Genomic DNA, 25,566 nt, shown 5'->3' on the forward strand with positions numbered 1-25,566 from the left:
TTGTTGATCATTCCCCTACTCTAATGGTTTAGTCAATACAGACAACATCATCAAGCAACAGGACATCCAGGGTCGTCCACCTTTGAGCCACACCAACCTGTCTCACTTATTAACGTGACTCCAATGCAGATTTCTGATGAGCTCTTTCTCACTTTGTATGCCAATCAAATTATTTTCTAGAGCTTGTTGTAATTTATGTGGAGATTTTTTTTACATAATATTATGGAGGAAATTCTGAATATTGAAAACAGAAACTGCATGTAGAGTTAAAAGGCAGCACTTCTACCACTCAGGGTGACTGTTGTTGTACATGAAGTACTAGGGGAACGGGATTTAGAATTTTGGGATTAGAAGTGTTTAACTTTAATTTAAATAAGTATCCTTTCATGAATTTTCACTACTTTTAATACCTTTGATACCATCTGTTCATGTATTGTTGTATGAGTGAAGTTTAGACACCTAGCATCTAAATAGGGTGCTAGATGCCACAGTAGATGTGGTACCTTTCTATTCTTACTTGTAGCTTTAAGCCCTCTGATGTGATCTTCCAAAAAAAGGTTACAAGTGAACAGGGAGAGACTCAAAAAGAAAAACGTGCCCTCCATTGACTAAATGAACCATTCTCTCTAAAGGGATTCATCAGGGATATAATGGGGTCTAAATTAATTTACAAAGTGCACTCTTATGAATAACATGCTCCTATTGATTTCAGTTGTTCTTGAAGTGTGATTGGCTAATGAATTAACAATGGAACTATGTAAGTTGCCATGTAAGTAGCGAGACCACTCACTCATATATTATCTTGCTCGTATTACTCTGTGCTTCAGCTCTTTTGCGACAGCTGCATTGTTTCAGAACTACACAAATTTGTCACAGGTCGCGAGGGTTGAGCAACATTGTCCACTAAGATGCGTTTGAATCTGAGGTCAGTGATGTGTGCGTACTGCAGCTCTCAAGTGCTTTATATGTGTGAGTGCAGTATGTGAAGACAGGTTAATGAGGAATTGTGAAGACAGACTGTATTTAGAGTGGTGCTCATAATGTTCTTTTCAAGGAGCACTCAATTCTGAGTGTCAGATTAAACATAAAAGGAGCTACGTGTTCTTAATTTCATAGAAGTGTAAAACTTTTTTTTCCGAAATGCTGAAAACTTCTTACAGTTTTAGAGATTCACTTCTAAACAGCTTGCATATAAACCCAGATTTTAGTATTGGGAACAAAGTTACTGCTGCTACTTTACTCTTTAAAAATTTTACAGAATTCTACAGTTTCTTTTGGCACTTAAAAGTCAACAAGGGCATTTCTGGTAAGAACTGTGTATAATTGCCATTTTCAGACAACTAGCACATCCTTTTGACCAAAACCTTTCTATCTGTCTTTTTTCTATCGTGTATGTTTGTCCTGAACATAGATTGTATACAAAAGATGGATGTAGCAAGGGGTGATGTTACCCAGTGGTTTGCATTGGAGCTGGTTTGAAGCCATCTTTTCCATTTGGAGCAAGGACCGTCCAAAAAAGGAATTCGGGAGTTTGCCTTTCATGCTCTGGAAACACGCCTCGCTATCTCTGACCGAAGCAAGCACTAGCTTAGTGGATACACCAAGCATGCACACTATGGCTAACGTTAGCTACTTCAGCTAAATTGTGCTAACAGGGCAGGTATTGTAATCAAGTAACATTAAACTTACCGAAAAAGTGCATCAATAGTCCAACTCAGTACGAGTCCAGGAGCCGGGGAGAGCAGCAGATGAATCTGTTAATCACAGCCGTCAATCTATTCCCGCTGACATCAAAGCTACTATACGTCTTCTTATTACACTTATTAGACTGTCTGAATTTAGCAATTGAGACTCAATGAAAAAAAATGACTTAGTATTTCTAGAAAGAAGTTGACTCTTTTTGAATAAGAGTCAGTTGGAGCCAGGCATTTTTTGGAGCCAGCATCTAGTGGCCATCGGTGGCACTGCACTTTAAGGTATTTCCGCAGTGGCTTCAGCCTCAAGCCGTGGTAGTTGCCACTTGGCACTCGCCTGCTAACAAAGTACACAGTGTGTACTTAAGGTAGCAATGGCAATTTTTGTCTCAGCAGACCATACACACACACACACACTACTGAAATTGACACACTGCCACCTTTAATCAGTGTTCAAACCAGCTCTCACCCCCTCGTTCTGGCACTATGTGTGTGTTCAGTCATCCATCTGTCTGTGTATTCATCCACCTGTGCTTGTATGTGTGAATATATGAATGTAGCACCATTGCTTAGTCTCTCAAGGCTAGCATGCTCTTGATCAAGTTAGAATTATTCAGACTAACCACCACCAGGCTAATCAACAGACCACTTAACTCTGCAAAGCAGAGCTTTCACCAATTGTAAAAGAGCTAGTCTTCTATCAGCAAGATATTTTGTGTGCCAGGTGGAAAATTAAGACTTAGTGGCTAGTGAATTGTTGCCACAATTTGGCTGCAAGCAGGTATTCCTTTTTCAGGGCCAGACAATTTTGCATCCATTGGTTTAAGTTGCTTGAAAAAACAATTTGGTTGTTAAAAGTTAATATGGCTGGTGTCTTGAAGAGTTGTTGTAATTACTGCCCATAGAAAATTGTTTGATTGATGGTTAACTGTTGATCAATTCCTATCATTGTACTGTTGAAAAAAGAAGATAAAGTGATGGACTGGAGGTGTAAGATTAGTGTAATGCAGCAAGAGAAAAGAAGCAGGGGAACAAAAGATTAAGAGAATGAAAGGTAGAGAAGAAAAGAACACAGATTTGCAAAATAGAAATGGGAACAGGCCTAATCCCTACCATACATGCTTGAGCACTTCTCTCAGCCTTATGGTTCTGATAGTTACCATGTGCGGCATGAGAGCAACCTTGCTCCATCATCACATTACCCCACTGGACTCACTTGTCACTCACTTGGGTGTAAGTGTGTTTCGTCATTCGGGAGTTGTGAAGGTCAGCCTAACCTGCCATCTCTCTCAGCTTGGCCTCCATTATTAGGACTTGTCCTTTCAGCCTGAGCTTAATGGCCTGCCGCTTTTTTCCTTTTTCCCATCTTTCTATCTCTCTCTTCTCTCTGCCTCCCGCTCTCTCTCTCTCTCTCTCTCTCTCTCTCTCGCCCTCTCTCTCATTGTCTTTGGCAGCTTGGTGGCTCTAGCATCTGGCTGCAGTTGCAGAGTAGCAGCAGAAGCAGCAGTCACATACCTGCATTCAAGTGGAACAAACAGGATGGTTGGCTGCTCACGGAAGGTCATCAGCCCTGGGCACAGTGTGTGTGTGCATGTATTTGTTGAGAGATGAGAGATGAAGCTCTACAGTGTTTCTAATAGTGCACTCAGACACAATGTGAACCAAATTTTCATCTTGCTGTAATCACACCAACCACTGGAGTCTTTTTGCAGTCTTGGCCACAAATATCCATTGGACAGCAGACACCTTTTGTGTGAAGTGTGTGTGTTATAGCTTACACTCACTGATTCCCAATAAATATTTTCAGTATTTATCAGAACTATAAATATTCTACATATTTTTCACCTGGCCCTCTCCTTAATGCTTCTGTTTCTCTACATTGAAAAACTGGAGTCATGAAACTCACATAACCACAGCTTTTGTTGAAATATTTTCAACTGGAGTGGACACAGGTTCAGGTCAAAGAGACAATAAGCAGCAGCATGTCAGTCGTTCTCAGTGTTAACCTGCTAAACAATGAGGCACAAGCATCAGATGTGTAGAGCTGTTAAGCGGCAATGAGTGCCACAACAACTGTGAGCTGCAAAAGTTTCATCTATTTGCAAATGTCCAGTAGTGCACTAGTTGACACCTAAAATGGAACAATATCACTTTTGTTGGTTGCCATAGTGATCAAATACACCGCAGTTCACAACAATGCCGAATATATAAATATTAAATAACCGGCTCAGTGCAAACAAGTTTGCAAACGTGCCAGAAAAATACAGATTGAATGAGAAGCAAGGGACTGCTTTGCATCTGTATTTGTGAACATGTTGTTGGAGCAGATCTGCATCTGATCACCTTTGTTCATGTCTTTCCATTGAAATTTCACTTAAGTAGTCAAATCACATGTTCGGCACATGTAGTGCTACATGAAGACCTTTCAATGGGGAGGCAAGTGTGCGTTTCTATCTGTGTTTTGCACCTCTCTCTTGTCACTGTGACATCCATACTCAACACAAAGTCAGAGGTCAGCAAGAACCCTTATGGCTGTGCTTGATGTCCAATCCAACCATAAGCCCACCGACCAAAAGATGCCATTGTGATGCTCACCAGGCTAATAAATGGTGACACTCTAATCTTCGTTATCCCTAATTGGTGCTGCAGGTTTGATTAACAGCCAAGCCATGTCAGCTCAGTTGCAATGTGGGAAGCATGTTTATTAACCGGGAGCTGTATATACCAGCATTTGTGACTGTGCATATATCTGTATATGTGTGTGCTAATAATGCACATGCCTGTCTAACGTCGTACAAAAAAAGATCCTGGTTGATCTCGGGGTTTACGAAGCGTGGCTACATTTTCAGTCTTCATTAACCTTGCTCGCCCTCAATCCCCAGAATTCTTACCCGCTTTCTTTCCTCCTTCCTTCCTTCCGACCCTTTTCCTTTCTATTTTTAAGCTCTTTTCTTTTTTTTGCTGCATTTGTGGGATGAATAATTGATTGTAATTGGGTAGTAAGACCCTATCTCTTGTTAGCAGGTAGGCAGGGCAACAGCTTTTAGTTCTTCCATCACATGTTTTATGGGTAAGAGTTGAAAGCACTTCATTTGTTGTGAGTTTTGATTTTTTTTCTCTATCCAAATCTCATTCACCAATTTATCTGTCGCTTGCACATACAGACAGTTGACTCCTGTAAAACCCCTGTCACTGTACATCACCACATCAATGAGGTAAAAGGATAATCTTAGCATGCTGAAGAGCCAGCATATTAAAAAAAAGCCTGGGGTATGTTTATCTAAGCCTTAACACTAGCATAGCTCTGCAGATGAGCTAAGGCAGAGTGGAAAAAAAAAGAAAGACAACACTAAAAGTAGCTAATCAAATTAGCTCAATGATACCATGCCGTTAAATAATTAGCCAGAACCTAATTGGCTAATATTACTATGCTGTTAAAAAATCTGTCTGCTTCTTTTGCTTCTCTTTCTGTAACCTTTAAAAGTAAACACTTCTCAAATAGCCTGCAGAAATGAACGGTAACAAGCTGTGTTGCTGCTGCAGCTACACAAGAAGTTGTGAAGCTTGGTTGCACTTTTTGACTTTTGAGTTCCTCACCCATCTTTGCTCTCTGTCTCCACCTATACATCGCCTTCACTCCCCTTCTCCAGCGCTGCATCTGCAGGGAGTTGATTAGCTCACTTTCATCCTGACCACCGCCTTTTTATGTGTGTTCATGCACGTACTTAATACTATTACTGTACTTGAAGCTGTGTACAAACATGCTGTATTCAGTCTTAACAACCACCCACTCTTTCTGCCGCATCCCTTGCTCTCTGTAAACACACACACATCTACTGACATCTATGCAGTTTGATATGTGGCCCAAGGCAAGGCACTTCTCCCTAATGAGCCTCCTGCCCTCTGTTTCTTCTGGGGAGCTGAAAGAGAACTAACCTTGATGCAGCATAGAAAGGATGTAACCTACTCACACACGCACACGCACCAATTGTGCTATGCTTGTGAGGATCCTCATTGACTACATTATTTTCCAATCCTGTGATGTCATCACCAGCTAACCCAAGACCAAATCCTTAAATAGTTCCTTGCAAAAGTGAGGACCAGCCAAATTGGTTTATAAATACTTAAAGGAACACATACTCTAAATCACAAAGTATCATGTTCTGTGATGTCCGTGGTTTTCTCAGTGTTCAGAGTCCATTTTTGGCTGGACCACCTACAGACCAGCCCTATAACCCCAAATGTCTGTCCATCACTGACTCACTGAGTGATGAAGTTACACCATTGGTGCGGCCGGCCCAGTGTTGGAGTTTCCCCATTGGCCATTGATCTTTCAAAATTAATCGGCGCAAACAGTTTCTATTACATGCTCGAGGCGTTTACAGTGGAGCCCCGAGCACAGCTTACTGTCAGCGGTACTGAGAGTGAGTGCAGTACAGAAATAAGTTACAATACATGGATACAAGGAGACACAACAGATCCATTTTACCAGCCTGCACAGCAGCTAGCAGCTAGTTTGCATGGCTAGCATCGTTAGCATAGCCGTACCGTGCTGTGCTTATAAAAATAAGGTGTAGCCATGGTGTTTGCTCTGAAAGATGTTATGGTGCGGATATAAAGTCACACAGCTGACAGACTGTTAGCCTAGCATGCTAATCCTATGTAGACATATGGATGAGACCATATGTTTACAGACTTCCACAGATAGAAACAGATGAAAGAGCAGGGAGGTTAACAGATAAATAGAATAGTTCTAATTAAATTTAAAATAATTCTCCTTTTAAATCAAATGTCCCAAGATATGAATGGAAAATATTGTTCTTGCAACTGCATTTATACCTTTTTTTTCCCTCAAATGTTGCTTAACCATGTCATGTGATATGCTACTTCAGTACACCTTAACAACAAATATTACTGGGGCCACCACAGAAAATTGCAGATGAACATTTAATACCCAGGAATTCACATTATAGACACTACCACTGACTCTCCCTGTAACAAATTTGCCAGTTTCACACATTTGACCGTACACGGTCCAGCCATATACTAGATTTTGACCTAGTTTTGTTAAGCAAGATATCAACCGAAAATACGCCTCACATAGTTGTACATGAAGTAGCAAGTAATTAAAGGGAATGAGGCACCAGTCAAACTCCAGATTTCAGTCCCATGGATACTGTTTGGGCCAAACTAGCCCAACTCCTTACCCTTGGCCGTTGTTCAGACGAAAATATTTTTCATATATTCATATCTACTGTTGTTGAGGTTAATATTAGCTCTTTACAAATATGTGTTCTGAATTGAAGTGTGGCCATATATAATGAGTATCAAGAATGTTGATGGTGATTAATACATACCAAAGCATGGTATGTCTGCATGATATTTTGGTCCCTTTTGGTATTTTGATGCTCTCATAAATATGTGACCAAATCAGTCACTAGTGTAACATGTGCGAATCACAATTGTGCCTCAAGATGGGGAAAAAATAATAATTTTTAAGTGGCTGGACATATCAAGGACATTCTCAAGGTCATCCTGGTTCTTATTAACTTGAGTCACGTTCTGTCTCGCTCATCTATTCTCCATATTTGCATTAAAGTTTTTTCCTCAAATGATAATCTTAAGTGTCTTCGCACCATGTTTATATTTCCCACGTCTGGTATTTATTGAAGTCATTGACCTGTCTGTGTCTTATGTTTTATGTGTGTAGGTCTGGGCCAACTATGAGGAGAAACCAGTAGAGGAGGTTGTGCATCTAACAGAAGAGAAGGAACGTGTGGCCAACTACAAACCAGTATACGTCACCGAAATCACCGACACCCTGCACTTCTACACCCAGGACGTAGAGACAGGTACCTTGAGATTGTGATGTGTGTGTGTGTGTGTGTGTGTTAGTGCGAGAAAGCATACATGACCATTTTAAATTAAAAAAGGGTAATGATAGACATTTTAACTATATAAAAAAAATAATTTAAAAAATTCCGATCAAGAGACTAAAATATTGTGTATTGTCAAATAAACATGAAATTTGACACAGAAAACATAACTAGTTTAATATTAATTAATAAAAATTGAAATTGCTGCAGTGATTTTATCATCTTATGTACTCCCAGACTAAATACTACCATCAACAATCTCTCCACACAGAGGCGCGAACAAGGGCTCCCTCACTTTTTATTCCCTTTTAACACCAGACTGACTTTATGAATGACAATTATCTCTACCACTCAGACATTCACCTCATCCCTTGCTGCAGCATCCCTCCCACCAGCAGAAACAAAACAAAGGACATCCCGCTTGTTATTACTAGTGAATGACTAGAATAAATCACACCATCCCCTCCTGTCACCAGCGACAGGGGGAGGAAAGAAGAGAAAAGTTCGGAGATGGGAAAACTTACAATCCCTGGTATCCCCGCATGGCTGCTCCCTCTGACAAGCTCTGTATGTGTGGGTATATGTGAATGAGTGCAAACATAATACCTCCCTGAATTCTGTTTTGCTGGGTTACGGTCTGTGTTTCAGGTAGTATACTTAATGGGCCATCTTATGCCATTACGAAATCAAGGGGTGTGTATGTGTATACATATGTATATGTGTTTAATTACAAGTGCGTGAACACATCTATTTATTATCCCTCACTGTACTAGAATTTAGCAGTTTTCTGTCAGACAATAAGTTGTCCAAGGAAACAACAGTAATTAAAGGAAGAAGGAGCTTCTGATTGGTCAGTTAGCTACAGTTCACTGAGCAGTTGTTCTGTGTTACTAGCAATATATCAAAGGTAATTTAATATTTTAATGGTCATGTAATAACAGAATAGAATCATCTTTTCAGAAATAATCCAAAGCAATGTTTACAGAGATGTAATATAGCCAAAAAGCATATGTTTTGGCCTTTTCTGACTCAATGTGACCATATTTTGAACCTTGAAGTATAGTATAAGAATAAGAATTTCAATCACCCTGTCCTGGACTCCATGAATTTTGTGACTTAAATATTGTAACACACAATTACACACTCAGAAAACACACAGTGACACTCAAACCTGCATTCACAAACTAGCTGGAACAGATCTGAAGCCTTCATGCCAATCACTGTCCCTTCATCGTCTGCCAGTTTGTGTGTGTGAGTGGTGCAGGATGCTGAGGTCTTCCTCTGTCAGCCGCCCCCCACATCTGGCTTCGCTGGCAGCCGACTGTCAGAGGCCATGAAATTGACTTTGGCCACCTCTTAATTTGCCTCACCGCCATAATAAATTAATTTGCCTTCACCTACTGCCAATCTGAGCCTAAGCATCACTTGCACCATACTAATCCAATCACATATGAGTGTGGAAAGGATTTTGACCCCAGTTGTTCTTTTAAAAGCCCCCTACCTTTCTTTCCTTTTACTAGACACGCAGTTTAACACTGTTCCTTAAAACCTCCAGGTGTTTCTAAGTGTGCACATACAATCTTCTATTCATCTTCTTGCCACAAGCTGTAGATTCAAATCTAAAGCCCTTACAGCGCCTCTGGCTCCTGCAGCTCCACACTCCTGCAAGTCAGTAGGGGTGTGGAGGTTATGTGCAAGGTTTTATCACTGATCAAAATCACATGTCACTGGGAAGAGGCTGAAATGTACAATACATGGCACATGCTAACCTGAAGATAGGGTTAATGCCTTCAGCATCACTTACTGCCAGCAGGGAAAATGTTAGAGTGAAATGCAAAGTGGAGTTTTTGCCTGTTATGGAATATCTAAAACATGGTTGGAGTTTAGGGGCTTCTGGGAAACATACTGTGCTCAAGCTACACATGAAAGAGCAAATCAAAGTGTTTTTTATTGATTTTTAGCATATTTCTCATAAACACTGTATATCTATAAGGGACTTGGGGAAACAGCAAGATGCAAAGCATTTACAACTTTCTCTCAGTAGCAACCTAAGTGTTGCATTTAAAGAAATTGTACACAAACTGCATTTTTTATATTGCTGTTCTCAGTGTATTCTGACAGGAGAGCTGTGAGTTATTTAATCTTTTCTCATATAAAGGCTTGATTTTAGATGATCCAGCAATGCTGGGGCCGGTTTATTTATTTATTTTTTCCTTTAATTGGCCCGTGTTCTTCCACCAAGAGGGCTTATGTGCTAGTTAAAAAAAAAAAAAAAGTGTTATTCTCAGCAGGGAAGCAAAACCTGACCGGTCCTCACCCCCTGCCTCCCTCTCCTCATCTCCCTTTCTATCAGGCTGTTTGCCCCTCCCCGCCGTCCTCCACCTCTTTTTCTCCCTTCGTCTCTTTCATTTTTGCTGACGCTTCCTCAAAGCTACATTAAGTCATACCAACCCCTTGAAGAGCACATGAAAGTGTTAGAGTGTTATGGCCTGTAAAATCATACAAGCTGAGTGCTTTGCAATATCATTGCATGCAACCCCAACCCCGTATCTTCCCTCAATTACTGAAGTGTAGGAATTTGTTTACTCAGATAAGCTTGGAAGCAGAGGCACAGAGGCACAATTTCATAAATACTTTTGTGATTGCAGATGATGACAACGCAAGACTTCACATTAACATCAGAGTCGTTGTAATGTTTGTGCCACAGTTAATGTTAAGTATGTATAATAGATGCACTTGGCCATACCAATTAACTTCTAACGAATCATGTCTGTCAAGTAATGTCCTTTGAAGTATTGATAATTACAAAGAGGGGATGGATGCAATATTATGAACAGCACAATCTCATAATCCAAGTCACATTATTGTTTGAATGTGGGAGATGCACTGCTAGAGGTTGCATTAACATTTGCATTAACATTTCAAATACAATTACCGGCAAACCACTGCTTATAAAGTTATCACAGTTGAATCTGCATGATGCATCCTTAACAAAAATGTACCTTCCACGACCCACATTATGTAATCAAAGTTTGATTGTTCACAACCACCACACCTGCCGATTTTCTCCCATTACACAGCTAGCAACTAAGATCAGCTAATCAAAATTCAGTCAGTGTTTTTAGCACATTTCCCAGATGGAGGCAACACTTTCATTGAGTACTCCTTGAACATCCTTTAGGCATTGCGCACTTACTACAGGCAGCACAACTGGCTTTTCCCTGGTCTGTCTCCCCTGATGTTCAGTTTGGAAGCTAGGAGCAAACCCCACTGAAAGCAACTTGATTGAGGGAATAAAACAATATAGTTACAGCTTTGCTTCTGACACCATAATGATGATGTATGTTAGCTAGGGTTGGGTACCAAACTCGGTACTTTTAAGGGTACCGACCGAATTACATCAGTACTACGAAGTACCAATTCATGGTAGATCAGTTGGTGCCAAATTTCGGTACCTTGTGGGACTGAGAGGGAGCACAGCTCTGAAATAAGTCTTAAAAACACATATTTACCGGCCATCTCACACTGAGGCTCCGACACTGACAGGAGCACCAACCCACAAAGAGATGCAATGGATCCAATTTCATTAGCCTGTACAGCAGCTAGCAGCTAGTTAGCATGGCTAGCATTGTTAGCATAGCCGTGCTGTGCTGCATGTAGCCCATAGACTGTATGAAAATAAGATTTAGTTGCGGTGTCTCCGGTTTAACAGCACCATGCTGGGTAGGTAACAGGTGTGTTTGTGTTTGTTTGTGTGCTCTGAAAGACGTCACAGAGTGGATATTAAGTCAAACAGCTTATGGACTGTTAGCCTAGCATGCTAATCCTATGTAAACATGTTTACATATGGTCTCTCTGTAATAACAAAGTATGTATTACTGTGTTATTTATTATAACTGGACTGTCAGTCCATATCCCCACTCATCCATTCTTTAGTCTTTCTGCTTATTCATCATAGCGGCTGTGTTTAAGTACTTATTTATTTACTTTATGTACTTGTGATCTGTAATGTAATCCATCTGTCTGTCTGTCTAGCTTTTATTCTGAGCATAAAACTAATCATGAAAGGTACCTATATTTATAGGACCAAAAATGATTAAAAATACAGCTGGGGCTGGCTGGGAAAGTCATTTTTCTGCCTGCAGTTAAGCCCCCATTTGTTTCAGCCATTGCCTCAATAAGATAAGATTAACTTTATTGATTTGCACAAAGGAAAATGAAAGTGTCACAGCAGCAAGAAGAAAAGAGGAGCTGCAAAATATTCCAGGTGGTAGGATAATACTAACGATAATGAGCATAGGGTAGAAATTACTAGGGTTTTGAAAATATGAGTGTTTTTATTTTATCTAACAAAAAGAAAAATTGCACACTAGTGAGACTTTGGTGTTATAAATATGGTAGATTGTCCGACATACACAGCAGATAACATTAAATAGAAATGAGAATGATACAGAATTAGTTTACATTTGACTGCAGTATGCACTATATCGTTTTAGAAAGATGGCAGCAGATTGTTCACTTATTTTACTGATAATGAGGACTAGAGTAGAGAAATAGAACCTGATGTTGTAACCAGCATGAAAAAGCAGACAGTACGTTTTAAAAACAGCAAGATTACAGCCATTAATATTTAGATGCAGTTTCCAAACCATTAACCATGTGGGAGTTGTGGCTGTTTTATAGTCCTGCATTTATTTATTTACTTACATATTTATTTATTTATTTATTTATTTATTGTGATCTGGTAAGGGCTTGCGCACTTGAACGGACATTTGTAGGCCCATGAAATAATCGTCATGCTTTTATCTTCTTAACGATTGTCAAGCGTTGTGGAGAAAATGCAGTTTGTAATATCTTTTAATTCTCCTGGGGTCCTAAGCGCTCTGTGTTTGACCCTTTTTCCCCATTTTAATTATTCACATTTAATAACTCTTAAGTGTGGGTTTTTTTCATGTATGGATATCGTTACATAAGCTCGATAAGTGATTAATTTCACGTTAGGAATGGTTTTTCCAAGTCACTGAGAAGCTTGAGGGATTGCACCCTTTAATCCTCAGTTCATTTTAAGGGTCTTTATCTGTTACTGTATTCGTTTATCTCTCATTGTCTCAGTTTCCTCTCCGCACACATTATCTCTCCCTCGTACCACTGTCTCTCTTTTCTCTCCCTATTTTCCTTGTGTATGTTGCTCTCTCTCTCTGGAGGCAATATGTAATTACTGTCAGAGAGGGACCTGCATAGATCTGTGTGACCTTGGACACTAAAAGACAGAGGCCACTCCAGGCACAGGGGGAGGAAGTAACTCTGTACTGTACACTGTTTTTGGTTTGCCACTATGCTGGAGAGTTGACATAATTAAAAACTACCTAAATATAGCCCTGAATTCTTAATGGGTGTGTATCTATAATGGCTACAACCTGAATATTGGATCTCTGCTCTGCCACTTTTGTAATTGTTTTAATCAAAGACACAATACAAGAGTATAAGTTACCTCACAAACTTGTAAGCTGTGGCAAAAGTCCTAGTTGTACATGTACTAGTTTAAGGAGGGTTCCAGTTGAGCTAGACAGATAAATCTTAATATACTGCAGATATACAGTATTGGTATTAGAGTATATGTCAGCCAATAAGTAACAAGAAATTATAATACAGAAATGCCAAAAAACAAAAAACAGGCTGTGTTTTTCTCTCTTTGTGAAGTTTAATGAGATGTGGCAATCCAAGTTGCAGTTGTTGATTGATGTCCATATTAGGATGCAGCTACAGTATGGACTAATTTACGATTGGGTTTACCTTGCCATGTCCTCAGCACGACGTCTGATACACACACACCTAATTATCGTGTATGAGTTAGTTACAACACTCAGGCATGTCAGCTCCAGCCTGCATGGGCTGTCCTGGCCTACAGACTGTATCACTGGGCAACATTCCTACAAGGTTTTCTTTGCCTAGCTCGCAGCCTCCCCCTGATTTGGACCTCACTCAGTTGTCACCTCCGTGGGACTGGATTGGTAAGCCCGGCCTCGACCGACAAACACACATTTTCTGCCCACCCCAAGCCTCAGCTGCAGCACAGTTGGCGGTACATCCTGTCTAGTGCTTGTTTCCTGGCACCCATACAGACTCATAATGAGTGGAGTCGTTCCCCCCAACCAGGTGCCACTCCGTCCACATTATTCACACTTCTACCTTTTACACACAGCAGCTGTTCATCACCTAATGATGCTGGACCCAGTTACTGATGGAGCAAGGCAAGCAGGGGAGCTGTTCTCTCTCTGGCTAGACTTCAAACCAGACCATTTTCTGTCTTTTGAAACTAAACTCCATTACTTTTAAATGTTATGTTTTAATCTTATCTTTTTTACAGACTTGTCATCTGTATCGCCAATTGAGAATTTTCATATAGGCATAATAACTTGTTCCCTCTTTGTGTTGGTTTCCTCTTTAATGTAAGACATCTTCAGCCAATATGGCCTCCCTACAGTGATCTCACTGTATCATAGCGTCAGTATCTCTCTTTTCATGTCTATTTCTATATTAAGTGGAGGCAAGTTGCCACAGTAACTGTGCTATTCAGGGTGTTGATTTCAATAAGAGGACATGAGAATTACTGTAGCAATTCATATTGATCAGGGTGAGTGGCCCACTAATTGGCTGTCATGTCAAGGCTGCCGAGTGATGATTACTTAATACAATTGAGCTTAATAAAAAAAAAAAAAAAAAGGGTGCACATTTAGACATCATCGTCGCAAAGCTGTCTTTGCTGTTTTATTTGTTATTTTTTTTTATTTTGGATGAGATATCTTTCTGTTGACACTGTGGGCATCAAGCCAAAGTCAGGCAGGGGTTGAGTTGAGATAATTAACTCCTATACAAGTGCATTATGAAACTACTTTATCAAAGGTGTTTCAGAAAGTTTTTTCTTTTCTGTTAATCTTGTGAGTTCTTTTGTTGAACAGTCTAATTAAAACAATGAAGGAGAGAAACTAAATGTAAAATGAAAAATATATATATATATTTTGGAGTGCAGCAGACTTTCAGACAAAAGAATTGCAACCAAGCAACTAAGTATGACAATTGTATTCATGATTGTTAAATAGTCTGATGGCCCCATCAAATCAGATAGGAAAGGTTTTAATTTCACTATTATTCTCCTCATATGGATGCAGAGATCCTACAACTAAAGCTGCGATAATTTTAAATCCAGTGTACTTTTTCCAGAGGCGAAATAAAATTGTGTTAATGTTTATTGTATCTTTGTCCATCTGCCTTTCTAGGTCTCATATTTTATTTAGTTGAAATGTGTACAAGGTCTTGTTGGAGTTCAATTCAACTATATACCTACAGTGAACAAAGTAATCAAGCATGTGAATGAAAGTTGAAACAGCCGAGTCGATGCTGCTGTTTTTCACTTTCACAGCTCCCTGCCACTGCAGCAGATGCAATATTTAGAGGTCAGACCCTGCCTGGGCGATCTTCCCCCTCCCAAGGCATTCATTATTAAATTAGATACGCAACTTAGCTTCTAAAAGGTCAGCTCACCTGTCGGTTTGAGGTGGGAAGCTTTTGATTTTCAGGTGGAAAATAAGCATCTTCATTCACATCCTGCACTATCCCAGCGAGCATGATTTGCACTAATGTCAACTTCTGGGTCTATTACCTAAAGCTGAATGGCTGAATGACACTTTTCGCAGTGGTGAGCCACTTATAGGTCCAAATGGGGTTCTCTTCGAAATTGGCCAGCCTCATCTCCCCCCACATCCCTCCCCCCCCTCGATCCTCTTCCCCAAATGTTGCACAGGGCCATCTTATGAGTATATTTGGACTCCTCACAATCCAAACAGGGCATTAGCTGCAGTCAATGAGGCTCGACAGGTAGCTGAGAGAGGAACAGACTGATTCAAAAAGGGAGCCACAGATGCTGTCTCTGTTTAGATTTTTCTGTGATGGCTTTTCCAATTACAGAAACAATAATTTGCAGTAAAAGGCTCCAGACTGCCGGGAAGGATAGAATGAAACAGGGTAATTGGTGGTGGTAGGGGGGTATCGCATGAGATATAATCCATATTACTCTCTAGCGGGAGTGGAGCAGCATTAGTCAAGCAGGGGGGATCATTTGTTTTTTATAGCGACCTCCCTCAACGCTCGGCAGATGCTGACACCACTTTAAACATGACTCAGGAAGGGGAGTAAATGGCCTTTCTCTTGTCTTAGCTCCCTGCTTGTCACACTGTGTCTTCAGAAAATGTACAAACATCCCTGGGTGAGCGCCGGTTCTTTGTTGACCAACCACAGGGGGCATTAGACTTACAACAGCTGTGTGTTTGCTTGCACACACAAATGCAGGCCTCCCAAGCCAGTACATACTGTACCCAGCCTGTGTTTTGTTGTTTGTCAGTGCGGCCTTTTACCTTTGAAGTGTTGCTCGCATGTCCTGAAACGCAGCCATTCCCATACCGCAGAGGATAAAGCCTGTCCAAACCTCATGCATATTTAACACTCCAAACTAACAGGTGAGCTAAAGCACAAAGCTCTGTTCAGTGGCTGTGAATCTCTCAGATGGTAGATGAATGATGTACTATCCATGAGTCTTTGACCAGTAGGTTTGGGCACACAGCAAAGGCTTAGCAGTGTTTCTAAGGAATATCAATGTAAAAAAAAAAATATTTGTGCGTCAGCCTCAGTTTGACTGTGTATCACTCCTCGAGTTGTTGCCTTCCTCTCCTTCCGTCATAAATTATAGTCAATTACAGCCAGGTTTATATTTCCGGATCCTCTCCAGTCGCTTGTTTCCCCGGCAGGTGTCCTTTTCATAGCGGCACTCCACTTTGTCTCTTAATTCTTATAAGCTAGGAAATTAGAATGCTTTCATAAGCAACCATTGCTCTGTTGGCCTCTGTCTCTGTCATATTGTGATTATTTACCCTTCTGTGGTTTAATGGCTTTCGTAAACAGCTTAATAGAATTCAGTACGGCCTTGGGATGCGTAGCAAAAGGGCACATGATTCACTGTTTTCATTGGCTTTTTGTCCCCCCCCCACCCCTTGTCTCTGCTCACACACCGTGTGCCGCAATGTAATCAAATACGATCATAACCAACCTGTAAAACCGTTGTCAGTCTCTCGACCCTCTCTCTCTTTCTTTCTTCCTTTCTTTCTCTCTCTCTCATTCTCCATTGTTTTCTTGTTTTTAAGCCTAATCGCTTCCTCACTCTGCACTGGGCATTCACAATGTAATTATATATGATTTACAAACAGCTGCAGCCATAATGGTGTATAAACAAATTACAGAACGAGGGTGAAAAAAACAACAATAGAGGAATAAAGAGATGAAGACAGAGAGAAATTGGCCAGCATCAGACACAGTCAGTGGTTGGCTGTTTTTTGGATCATCGCTTTGGCTCTCCCTTGAACACAAAAATGAGCACTCACGCTCGACATGGTTTACCCCTTCTGCATGCAGATATTTAGTTGTCTTTATGCCAACATTAAACAGGAATCTGCCACTGTAATGCAGACTGAGTGTCCTAGCTGTACTTGCTCTCTAATGTGACTGTTCACATTCTTCAGAATTTCACTGGGATGCTTCACTTGCATAAGAATTTGCGCAGTTGACCCCAGTGGGCCCAGATTTTCTCTCTGTGCTCGCCTGCAGCATGTAAAGCTCATTTCGGTTTACTCGGATGCTGACTGCAGTCAGAGCTGTGTCTTTATTGTAGTCGGCTGTGTGTGTGTGTGTGTGTGTGTGTGTCCTTGCACATGTCTTCATTTCCTGCCTATTACTTTGTGTTGTGATATGGCGTAGTTCCGTAGGTAATTTTCTTACCGTGCCTCTCTTGACAAGCAATCAGCAGGACTTAAATCTACACACATGGATGATGTGCTTGTGATAAATTCGTAACCCCACAGCCAGCCCACCTTCGTCCAAGAAGCCGGCACAGCAAATTAGACCTGTATATCCCTACAGAGAATATTGATAATGCATGAGGCACACCCTGCATACTAAATCAAACACAACTTGCAGTTTGCAAATGTGGACATTATAAAATGCTCAGGAGCACACACAAGGAAGAAAGGTGTATAAATTAAAAGATGTCAGTTTACTACTATGTCAGGATGCTGTCTGCAACAAGGAAGGGCTAAAGCTGTCAGTGTGTTACAAGAAATGTGTTTGGTAAATAAGTATGCATTCAGAGTTCCACATATTGATCTGTCAACAGTGTAAGCATCATAAATTGATGAGTTGATTTGTCATTGTAAATTGAAGATAGAATAAACACATTTTAAAAAAAAAATGTAATCATGAACCAAATTATAAAAGACAGCACAGAAGGACTTCAGGAGAAATGTTTTTAGGAGAAGAATTAACGAGTCAGGAGGCATGTCAGTCAGTGGATGAACATGGATTTATTGTTAAAGTGTGACTGGACTTGACTTGGAAGTAATTGGAGTGAATCTATGGGTCACAGCAGATCATAAATCACCTTGTTAAAATTGGTGATCCATAACACAACAGTGTCAGTGCCCCTTTGACTGCAAAACCCCAACCAGAGCCTTTATAAAGTCTAGTGTGTGTGTGTGTTTCCAGACCACAAAGTAAACATATGGAATAGTTATATCAGTACACACATAGTCAAAGTGTCTTTTAATCGCCCTGCAGTGAAACATGAGAAAAAAAAGCTCTCAAGATTTATAATGCATGCTGTACCAAATACCAGAGCATCAGTGAAAATAAAAGCAACAAACTGTAAAAGTCCATCAGTGCCATAGATACATGTGGATTAAATATGTTAATCTTAGCTAACCATGGAATATCATAGTATGTCTGTGATGATGCTTGTCAGATACACATTGCAGAGATCAGTGCTGCCTTGCAGGAAACGAAACAAATTTTGGCTACTCGGGAACATACTGTACAGTCTGTGTGAAAATCACTTTAAACAGATCAGTTCGGCAAAAAAGAAAAAAAAAAAATCATAAAAAAAAAAAGAGGCAGACATGAATGCCTTCAGAGCTTCTTCAGCCGGCTCCAAGCGAGATATTTGTGCATGAGAAATCAGCACAAACAGTAACAGCTCGTCGGCACGCTGCATGTGGGAGAAAGAAGCATGATTAGGAGCAGCAGCAGCATGACTGCAATTAAAGTGTAATTCAAAGCTAGTAGCATGATGGCGTACTAGAGCGTTTTAGCAGACAACCTGATTTAACAGCAAAGAATCGGCTGTCGGAAGACTTTTATGCAGAGATTTAGCGGTCTCGTCAGCTGACCAGGGCGCTGTTCACGATCTGGCCTTTTCCCAAAATAATGTTTTGCATATTATAGATGCTCCTCCATACAGTCACTCAATCCTGCATTTACCATTTACATGAATAAAGCATTTTCTAATTAGGCTGGTCCAAGAGGACTCATCCATTAAGGCTTCATGCATGTGAATATATACTGTATAACATTTATAGCAGGTAGAACCCTCTTCAAGCTCATGTGTCATTTATTCAGCTCTCTTTCAACCCAAAGTGGAACATGGCCCAGGAACAGAAATAAATATATAAGTGGATGTGTGTAAATATGCATACATATACACCACACACTCTGAGAAGGAATAAGACACACACTAACTTTTTGAAATTAGACAGGCTGTGACGGCTGTAGCCCGATGCCATTCCACTAAGTCTGCACCAAGCCGCTGTGGCAAAGCCGGAGCATAATGATGTAACCACAACGCCTCTGTGTGTTTGTGTGTCTGATGTGAGGGGTTTTCGGGAAGCAATTCATCTGACATGTTTTCCAAAAGCTGCTTTCTCTACAAAACGCTGAGGATGCGTCTGTTTGGTGTGTATGTGTGTACGTGTATTTATACTCCTATTCCCCTCACTGCATTCATCAGCAGTTGGTGTAGCAGTGGGTGGCCAATGAGGTGTTTGGACACCCCAATCCCCCTGACCCCCCCCCCCCCCCCCCCCCCTCCCCTCCACAATCAAACTGAGCTCCCACTTTTTCCATCACACTCTAAATCCCTCCGTACCCCTCATCAGTGTTTTTCCTCAGAGTTTGACATCGTGCTAATGAAGGTTTGCTGTCTGCTGTTGGTTGACAGCTGCCTGGCTGTCTCTCAGCGCAGATAACCCAGGGAAAACAGCATAATTATTTATATGTTCTTGTTCCGCACAAGCAGAAATAATATTAGGTGTTAATGACAGCGCACAGCATCCATAAAGGAGTAAAGAGAGGTGTGTATTTCAAGGTGAGCCTGTACTGCTGCACTGCCTGCCTCCAAGCTGTTTGTTTTATAGTAACATGCATAGTAAGCAGAACTAACTAATTTTACACACAGACACACACACACACACACACAGCTACATTTACGTGTACACAAGAAGAATCAGGTTAGTGGGAGAAATCAGGTGAAGACTTCGGGAAATGTATTTACCTGCGCTGCATTAAGCTGGTTATTTTAAAACCCACAGATGGTCAGTAATCAGGTTTGTCCTTCTTATTTTTTACTTAAGGCTGGCATATTTGGAGTGCATTAGTAATACATGATGCTACTTATTTTTTTCTGGTCGGAGCATTTGGACCGAAGGCACAGTGAGACAACAGGCTCTGCAGTATGAGAGTACACAGTGTTTCTGTACATGTGTGCACAGAAACACTTATTGACACTTGTTTGTTTTTGTGTCAGTTTAGTTTTGGCTATGAGGATGCATTCTTTCCCAGTCCTAGTCAATATGTTTTGTATGACTAGCATGTACTGATGAATTGCAGTGCAATAAAGGCTAACCCCCCAAAAAAACAACAGTTTAAAACCCAGTTAAGCATATACATAGCCAAGAAATCCAGGTTCCCATGAATAAAGTCAGCTGTCTTAACTAAGTATCTCTAAATCCAATACTGTGATTTAGTAAACCTAGATTCTTCTTCAAGAAATGTGTTTACTGCAGTAAGCCAGCACTAAACGCAGTGACTGTTTCTCACTGTTTTATTGTTAGTGGTGTTTTAAGGCTGTGGAAAAGTGAGTAAACATCTAATAAGATTTTATTCCTGCCCTTATATTCCAATATCTTATTATATGAATATGTGTAGTTTTAAGATGTCCATTACTCACGATCCTGGCCTTGCTGCGCACAAACCCTCTCCAGGTGGTAAATCAGTGGAAATGGGCTCTAAATATTCCACTATAGCATTTCACATGGGCCACATAGCTAAACTAGCTACTGCAATTGCTTCTGCACACTTCATACGGCCCCCCCCCCCCACAGACACACTCACACACAGCCACTTGCAAACACTAACAGACATGCGTGAGTAAACATACTCCACCATCCACAAACAAATATAATGTACATATTACACAAACACCAGGAAGTGGCACTCACGGAGATGCACATACTTAGTGGCACTCACAATCAGCTCCCCAATTGCAAAACTGGCTGCCACTTACTGCTATCATTAAACCCATGGAGCACTGACTCTCAGTATCTGAATTCTCAAAATCTCTCACCATATCGACAGCCACATCTCGCCTTGAATCCACCATAATAGGTTTGCCGTGCATGATATAATGGCTTGATAGGCCATAAAGGCCCATTGGGAGAGCTGGCTCACTTTACTCAAAGCTATATTCTCCAGCAGGGTCAAACCGGTATTATCTGCGTGGTGCTAATGGGATAACAGCTACAAAAACCACAAATAATTTTTCCGATGTGTATTTCTGGTTTCAGTCTCTAATGGGTAGTTTGGGTTAACATGGATTTTGAGCTGATAGGTTGTGGCATACCATTATCACTGATGTATTTAAGGAAAAAACATCCATAACATCCTTTTTGTCCTTATCCCAAGCTAAAATGTTTAAAAAAAAAAAAAAATCAAGGTTTGAAGAGCCCTCTCTTCTTCAGCAATGCAGTTTAATTTGGACTTAATTTTATTATAATAAGCCATATTATAAATACAGTGTGCTATGAAGTAATGAATCTATTTTTTCCACAACAAAAGTGAAAACACTTGTTTAATGTAAATCCCAGTATGTTAACAACATGTATTGGATGTTTACATCCTTGCAACTCTTACACAGTACATGGACTAGGATATATTCACTTCTCATTCACTAATATTCACTCATATTCTCATATTCTCATTCACTAACAGCAAAGAAAACAACTTTAAGAAAAATCCTCAGTCTGTGTCTGTGTAGAAGAAGCACACAGCCATGTTGTGCAAAGTTGCATCAGACTTTTCTCTAGAAGGGAAAACCTCTGTCCCAATAATCTATTTATAGTGATACATCCCTTTAGGTGCTCTGCTGAGATGAGATGTACTTTTGTTCATTTTCTACTGTTGCCCTCGGACCCACCCTCTGTCAGTCACACACAGTCAACCCAACATGCAAACCAGAGCAAAATGCTTTGAGGCAAATTTTGCTCAAGCACAGTCTACAAAGTTCAACCTTTAATACAAGGAGTAGTAGATAATTTTTAAAAATAGGCAAAACGATAATGTAGGCAAGGCAAAACGGCAAACAAGTCAATGTCAAAGAAAAGGTTAACAACCTACAGTGATTTAATGGAAGGCAAGTTAGAGAGTAAGTAAATGTTGGAGAATGATAGAAATCAACAAAAACACAAATCAAATTCAGGAAATTGGTTACTCATCTCACATGTCTTTTATCCTCTTTTATCAGGAGGCCAGTTGGAGAGTCTGATGGAGACTATGAGGGCAGAGATCGCTGCCCAGCCTCCTGTGGAAGGATCCTACGCAGCACGCCGAGGGGATTACTGCATAGCCAAGTTTGCTGATGGTGAATGGTAAGCAAACATTTTGACACTTGTGATCATATTTACTATTTTACATATTTGCCTTACAATGACCTTCACCCATTTCATAAGATGGTCAAGCTGAACTCTAAGGCCAGAATTATGCTTCTGCAAAGATAGTTGTAAAAATATCTGCGGACTTGTGCAGAGAAGGGTGTGGACTGTAGATTGCAGTTTGTAATAGAAGGAAAAAACATGTAAACGTATACTGGAAATTCATACAAGAATAAAAGAAACAGACACAGGAACATATGTGCAGCCCAGAGAAACATGTTAGAGCTGTAACCCATAACAAGCAGCTTCTCTTATGATAGCTAGTAAAAGTTAGGCTGCAAGCAGGCCACTTGTGATTACTTGAAACAAAATCTACCACAGTTGAGACATGTTATTTAGTTTGGTTGAGCTACATTTGAGACGAATATGTTAGCATGTGTTCTTCCCCCTAAAGAACATCTGACGTTTCATTTTTACCTTGTCTCTATTTAAGCCTGTGATGCGTTAACTGCAGACACCCACAGGGTGTAATTAGCTCACTGCCACAGCTTTGGCCCTTTAGAATCAGCAGTAGCTTGACAGTAACACACACACACACACACACACACACCTCTTCATCTACTTTCCTCACTGGATGTTGGAAGTTTACAGATGGTCATAGGGACAGATAAAAGTCACAGCGTTCGAGGGAGGCAGAGAGTCTTAAAGTGTGTGTCTATGTGTGTGCACATGATGTCAAGAAGGTGACTTGGAAAAAAAAAAGAACGTGAAACTGATTAAAAACCCAAATGTTCCCCCGACACAGGTCAGGTGTGCTCTCTTTTCTTGATCTTTCCCTCCTTTCTCTCCAAGTTTTTGGAGGCAAAACTTACTTACTTACTCTCTTGCCCCCGCCACCATGAGCATTTTTAAAAAAAAAAAAAAGGCTATCTGGTGTGAACTCTCACTTTCTTCTGCCTATTGTTTGTATAGAAAAGTCTGTCCTCTTGTCAGCAAAAACAGTAATTCTGTTCCAGGTGGCAAATGTCTGAGATTTTTGTCTTCTGGTTTTTTTTTTTGTTGTTGTTGTTGTTTTTTTTTAAACACCCCATATTATTCAGGGAGCTAATTATGTTCATGTTCACATTGTTCTGTGTCCATATCTTTGTATTCTGTTATGCATGTGGAATGTCGGCTTGTTTCATTAGGGGGCTAATTAGAAATTCGTCGCCTTTCAAGGCCTCTTAGAACACCAGCGTCACTGTGAATAGAAAAGGAGAAAAAAAAAAAACCCCTGTTCATCAGTCACTCACACTTTGTCTCTCACTTTTGCTTTTGCTCTCTCTCCGCTTGTTGCTGTTCTTTATGTCTTCCCGGTAATCACTTATTCGGTTTTAACTTTGTTCTCTTGTCTCTCCTTTTTGCCCATGTGGGCCTAATTATTTGGTTTTCTCCTGCTGGCCTTGGTTCTCAGCCAATTTGTCTTCCTCGCTCTCGTTTGTTTGTCAGAGTTGGGAGTCAGACAAGTGATGGTCAGATGAAGACACACTTCCTGAATTGAGTCTGAGAAAAGCATGTTCTTCTATAGCTTCTATATGAATTCATGAGTAGGATTTGGCCCATTAAGATAGTTACTTTTTCCTTTAATGTGTCCTTGTTATATTGTGTGTATTTTCATACGTGCTGGAAAAGGATATCTTATACAATGAAACCTAACTCTTTTTGATTATCACTAACGCACTTGAGTTATTTGCTACAAGGTAAAAATAGGTTTAAATGTGTCCTTTATAGCAAAGAGGGCTCTGTGCAATTTTACAGCCCTGTCATGTGGTGATGGATCCTCTCTGCCCCCCCCCTAACTCTGCCAGCCTCCTCATCCTCTCCCACTCCTCTCCCCCGATCACAACAGACAGACCCTCCAACACCTTCTCCCCAGGGAAATAAGCATGGAATCATTTACTCATCTGCTTTTCCTCTTGTGCCCTCTGTCTTCATCTCTGCTCTATTCTCTCTCTCCTTCCTTCTCTCTCTCTCTCTCTCTCTCACAATTATTCCTCTGCTGCTGCAGGTACAGAGCCAGAGTGGAGAAAGTTGAGTCACCGGCAAAGGTTCATGTCTTCTACATCGACTATGGCAACGTGAGTATCTTGTGACCATGACTTTGACTTGTGTGTGTGCGCTTGTGTGGGGGGGAGAAAGCAACATCCTCATGAAAAAGTAGTGCTATTGTTTGAGGAAAACACACAAACATTAGCAAAGTTTTGTTATCAAGCCTACAGCCAGAGGGTATGTAGTGTCTGAAGAGGGATTTCTTTTTTATTTCTTGCATCTGTGCAGACCACCAGTTGTTTTGCATATTTCCATGTTCAAAGCAGCCTAACTGCCTTTATGTATCCTTTCAGCTGGAGTACTTAGGACAAATGCTATGCAGCCTTGTTTGTTTCCCTTTATTGTTTATGACTGAAGCAAAGAGTGCAACTGAGTGTATCATTTTTATTCCTTTTCATAATAATGACAAAAGCAGAGCTCCCTCTCTCTCTCTGGATTTCTTTTTTTAAATTCTGTGATGACAGGGCACTACATCCTTGTAAGTGCGTTATTGTGTGTCTTTCTACCCACGTGCATCTACATGCTTGCTTCACCAAGTGGCTCATGCAGCCAACCCCCCGGCCTGCGGGAGATTTCCCATGATGCAGCACAGGGGCACAGTGTGTGACTGACCTCGGAGTAGGGACGGTCTGGGGTTAAGCTGGCAGACGCGATGCGTCTTGGCATCTTGCTGAAAGTGTGACTGTCCGAGGCTGACCTGGAACACAAAAAAAATTGAACTGATATCTACCTAATTTTCTACAGTTTTGCATCATTTCAAGTTGAGTCATTATGGCCTTGATTTCATGTCTTTATCCTAGTAGTTAGTTATATTGCCACATGTCGCAGGCACAGGTCAGCACTTGAATTATTATGTGATCATTAGCAAGCAAAGCAATTCTGTCATTCACTTTTAAAGCCCACATTTACACTGCTGTCAAAATATAGTATGGGGTCAATAAATCTGAACGTTCTAATCCATCCATTCATAAATGTTCAAGGTATTCTCTGTCTAGACTGTACATCCCAATGAACACATTACTCTAAGATATGGGGGTCATTAAATTAACTCCCCACTTCTAATGGCTGTTTTGGTCTGATTTTACACTAGTGAGCTCTCCTCCTGTA

The 25,566-nt window shown here is 40.6% G+C and overlaps 1 protein-coding gene across 1 annotated transcript in view; it reads left to right on the plus strand.

Annotated features, from left to right (window-relative positions):
• Window positions 1-25,566, plus strand: part of snd1 (staphylococcal nuclease and tudor domain containing 1) — a 180,072-nt gene that overhangs the window by 131,506 nt on the left and 23,000 nt on the right. Inside the window, exons 18-20 of the mRNA XM_067582365.1 lie at window positions 7,405-7,546; window positions 22,245-22,368; window positions 24,419-24,488. Coding sequence (XP_067438466.1) covers window positions 7,405-7,546; window positions 22,245-22,368; window positions 24,419-24,488 — 336 coding nt within the window. The remainder of the gene's footprint in view (window positions 1-7,404; window positions 7,547-22,244; window positions 22,369-24,418; window positions 24,489-25,566) is intronic.

This window comes from Thunnus thynnus, chromosome 23 (assembly GCF_963924715.1).
Source record: "Thunnus thynnus chromosome 23, fThuThy2.1, whole genome shotgun sequence".
NCBI classification, from domain to species: Eukaryota; Metazoa; Chordata; class Actinopteri; order Scombriformes; family Scombridae; genus Thunnus; species Thunnus thynnus.